General features: G+C 31.2%; 1 protein-coding gene across 1 annotated transcript in view; it reads right to left on the reverse strand.

Moving 5' to 3' along the window:
• LOC100786326 (WAT1-related protein At4g08290) overlaps positions 1-3,550 on the reverse strand; it is a 4,684-nt gene extending 1,134 nt beyond the window's left edge. Inside the window, exons 1-6 of the mRNA XM_014774986.3 lie at positions 3,247-3,550; positions 3,021-3,083; positions 2,703-2,819; positions 2,266-2,506; positions 1,777-1,935; positions 6-157 (exon numbers count right to left, since the gene is read on the reverse strand). Of these exons, the coding sequence (XP_014630472.1) occupies positions 6-157; positions 1,777-1,935; positions 2,266-2,506; positions 2,703-2,819; positions 3,021-3,083; positions 3,247-3,464 (950 nt within the window). The 5' untranslated portion in view covers positions 3,465-3,550. The remainder of the gene's footprint in view (positions 1-5; positions 158-1,776; positions 1,936-2,265; positions 2,507-2,702; positions 2,820-3,020; positions 3,084-3,246) is intronic.

Raw genomic sequence — 3,550 nt, forward strand, 5'->3', positions numbered from 1 at the left:
TATACCTTCCGAGATGGATCAGTTCTCCTAATATAAGTGAGCCCAAAGCAGCAACAATGATCATGCAAAGAGGATTAAAGGCTGTTGCAAATACGGGGCCTCTTAGTTTCATCACCAGCCCTTGAACATAGTATGCAATTCCTGAACTAACTACTCCCTGAAAAAGTTAGGAAATGAGATAAAAGAAACTAAATTATTGAGATTTTTCCAAATATAAAGCAACTCCTCCTAACACTTGTAAATGAAAACATTTTTTCTTTTCATATTTGATATTGTGCACCTTTGTTTAGGGAGTCACGAGGAGGGTGATGTGCATGGAGATTGGTTAAAGGAATATGGGTGTCCCATCTAAAATCGAAACCGTCCCTATTTTATGAGACAATATATATCAACATGGTACTCCACTGAAACTAAGGTTCTTCCATAATCATCCAAAAAATATAGAGGTCTGTAACTTGTCTTAAATGAAAACACTTTACTGGACCCCCAAAATTTGGTAGACTTAAACTTGTCTTTAAATTAAACTTTGTCAACCACTGAACCAGTCCCCGAGAAAAAAAAAACCACTTAAAAATAAAATCAATTTTCTTTAGGTCAAATAACTTTAGTCTATAAAGAACTTATTAAAGTCATATCAAACGAATTTCGTGGTGTGTGATTTTTGGTTGAAGATCTAAATATATTACTTTAATCTCAATGACTTAGTGACAATTTTTTGTCTTTAGTTTATCATTTACAAAATTATTAATTTAGATTATTTTAATTATATATAAAATCAATTCCAATAAAAATGTTTGAATAAAAAAATTACATTTAATTTATAAATTATTATCTTAAAAAAGTAAATTATTAATCAATTTTATATAAAATTCTTAACCTAACATAAAAATGATAGATTAAATATGTAGCATTAACCCGTGTAAAGAATTTTTACATTATTATTCAACACAAATTAATGTGTATGGTAAGTTTGTTTATATATATATATATATATATATATATATATATATATATATATATATATATATATAACTACTTTAAAAGTCATAACAATAATAAATTTTTATTGTTTGATAATGTAATTTTTTATACTAACATTGTGTAGGAATAAAACTCAAAATCTTAATTTTTTTGCTCTAAAGTTTAATATATATTATATATATGAAAACAACAATAATTCTGATTCAAAACAAATCCTTTGTAAACTTATCATTTGATTACCTTAAACTCACATTTGACATGTGGCAACACCTATCTAAACATGTTTAATTATATACAGTTTTTATTACGCTTTTCAGTGGCACAGAAATTTTTTTACTCTACTTTGTAATAATCTTTTTTTTTTTATTTTTCAAAACAACAATAATATTTAAACTTAAGACTTCATGTAAGCTATCCATCCCAACCCTTACCACTAGGCTAACACTCTAATAGGTTACACTTCATAATAATAATGGTATGTTCTAATTGAACAAATTGAAATTGATGGGAGGAATTTATTTTTGGTAATCAAATGTCAAACACGGATGGAAGAAGGTTAACATCATTTAACGTGAAAATTGATTCAAAGGTATTTTTTTATCGGCTTTATGCTCATAAGTGGTCCAGACAATTTGATTAAGATTAATTAGTTGACACTTAACGTGATATAAGATCTAAAACCAGAAAAGGAAAAACTTTTTCCGTAAAGAAGGAAAAAAATAATTAACGTGACACTATAGAGGAATTGGTAAAGTAATAATAAATTCAGATGAATTGGTACAAAGTAAAACAAACCGTGTAAAAAGGAGCATAGAGCCTATAATCCCAACCAACAGCCCAAGCACGGGAGTGACGTTCAGCCACAAATGCCACTGCAGATGCTTCCACTGTTCCCGCCAGGCATATCAACGTTGCCAATGATAGCTCCGCTGGGTATCTCTTTACCGTTATAGACTGTCACAAATCCATGTATTAATCATAGTTTAATTTAGGTTTAATTTATAAAATAACAAATAATAATTTTTCTTTTAGAAGTCTGAATTGAAGTCAAACTTTTTTTAGCACATCCACTATAATCTAGGATTCGTATCAGGTTGACCCGCATGGGATTGCGCATCAGATCAAATAACCTGTTTTGTCATATCTATATGTGACTCAGTTTATATGAGAATCCCTGATAGTTTAAGAATGAGAAACACGTATTTAATATCTGTAATTTAATTTCATTTAATAAGAGAAAATATGTTATATATGATACTAGCTAGCATTTCTCTTTGTATTTACCTGCAAAATGTAGAAAGACGACAAAGCCACACAACCCATTAGTATATAAATAGCACCAGCAGTTTGGTGGCTGTTGTGAGAGGAGGTGCTTCCATTTTCATGATGGGTTGTGCTTCCAGACTGAAAAAGGTTGAATGCCGGACCTTTGTAAATTGCCATTAGCAAAGCACCTCCAAAGGTTACTAATGTTCCAATCACTTTGGCTTGACTCCGAACCTCCCTAAGTCTTAGATGCTCCAACCTATATGCGGACTCTCCAAACGTGAATTGCATATTATATTGCACCATCTATTAATCGGGAAATTATTCAGTATACACCATGTGCATTTTTTATTTATAATATAGTTGAGTATGTATATTTATGAAAATCTAGTGTTCCCGATTGATTACATACAGAAATGAGTAATTAAAGAATTAAAGTAATCCCAATTAGTTACCGGACGAAGACTGCAAGCACAAAGGTAATAGAGGGCACAGCATTCACTATAGTAGATGTGAATGAAGCCGAAGTATACTTCATCCCCAAGTAATTGAAGCTTTGGTTAAAAACTGGCCTGGTCAAAGTTAGCAATATGTAATAACAAAGTTATTATCCTATTAAAACATATTTTTCCTACAAATACACATGAGTGTATATATATATATATATATATAGACACACACACGCTGCAAGTAAATATGTGTGTATTATATATATACTATACGTTTGTTGCATGTATATATGTGTGTAGGTAAGGCTAATTTTAGATCATTACTCAAGGAATCCAAGGACTATTATTTGTAGAAAGACTGGGAGTGTCATCTTAGGCCTACTTTTCCTGGAAAAAAAATAAAATTAATGTTAAAATTAATTATAAATCACCACCATCGTGAGTGATAAAACGTACGTACACTTTTAGATATAGATGTAGATTGACAGATAGAAATATATATTCAGAAAGATAGGGAATGAAGGTGTAAAAGAGACAAAAATAGTGACACCTTTCAATAAAAAATGCAAAAGGGGCAAGGGCAATAGTAGCCATAGCATTTCGGTAAACAATGAACACAAAACGGCTCATGCCATGGTTAAGAACATCCTTGCCGAAGATGTAATTTCCAGCCATGCCAAATTGCAAGCCAATCATTAAGATGTATGGTTTTGCATTAGTGAAAAATAGGCGTAATCTGCCAGTCAGTTTCACCTTCTCGGCACTCATGGTGGTGTGAGGTAGTGGCTGAATAGAAGAGAGAAGAGTGAAAAAGAAATGCTATGTGGTTCGTTTTTATGAACACACCTTGAGGC

This window comes from Glycine max, chromosome 4 (assembly GCF_000004515.6).
Source record: "Glycine max cultivar Williams 82 chromosome 4, Glycine_max_v4.0, whole genome shotgun sequence".
NCBI lineage: Eukaryota > Viridiplantae > Streptophyta > Magnoliopsida > Fabales > Fabaceae > Glycine > Glycine max.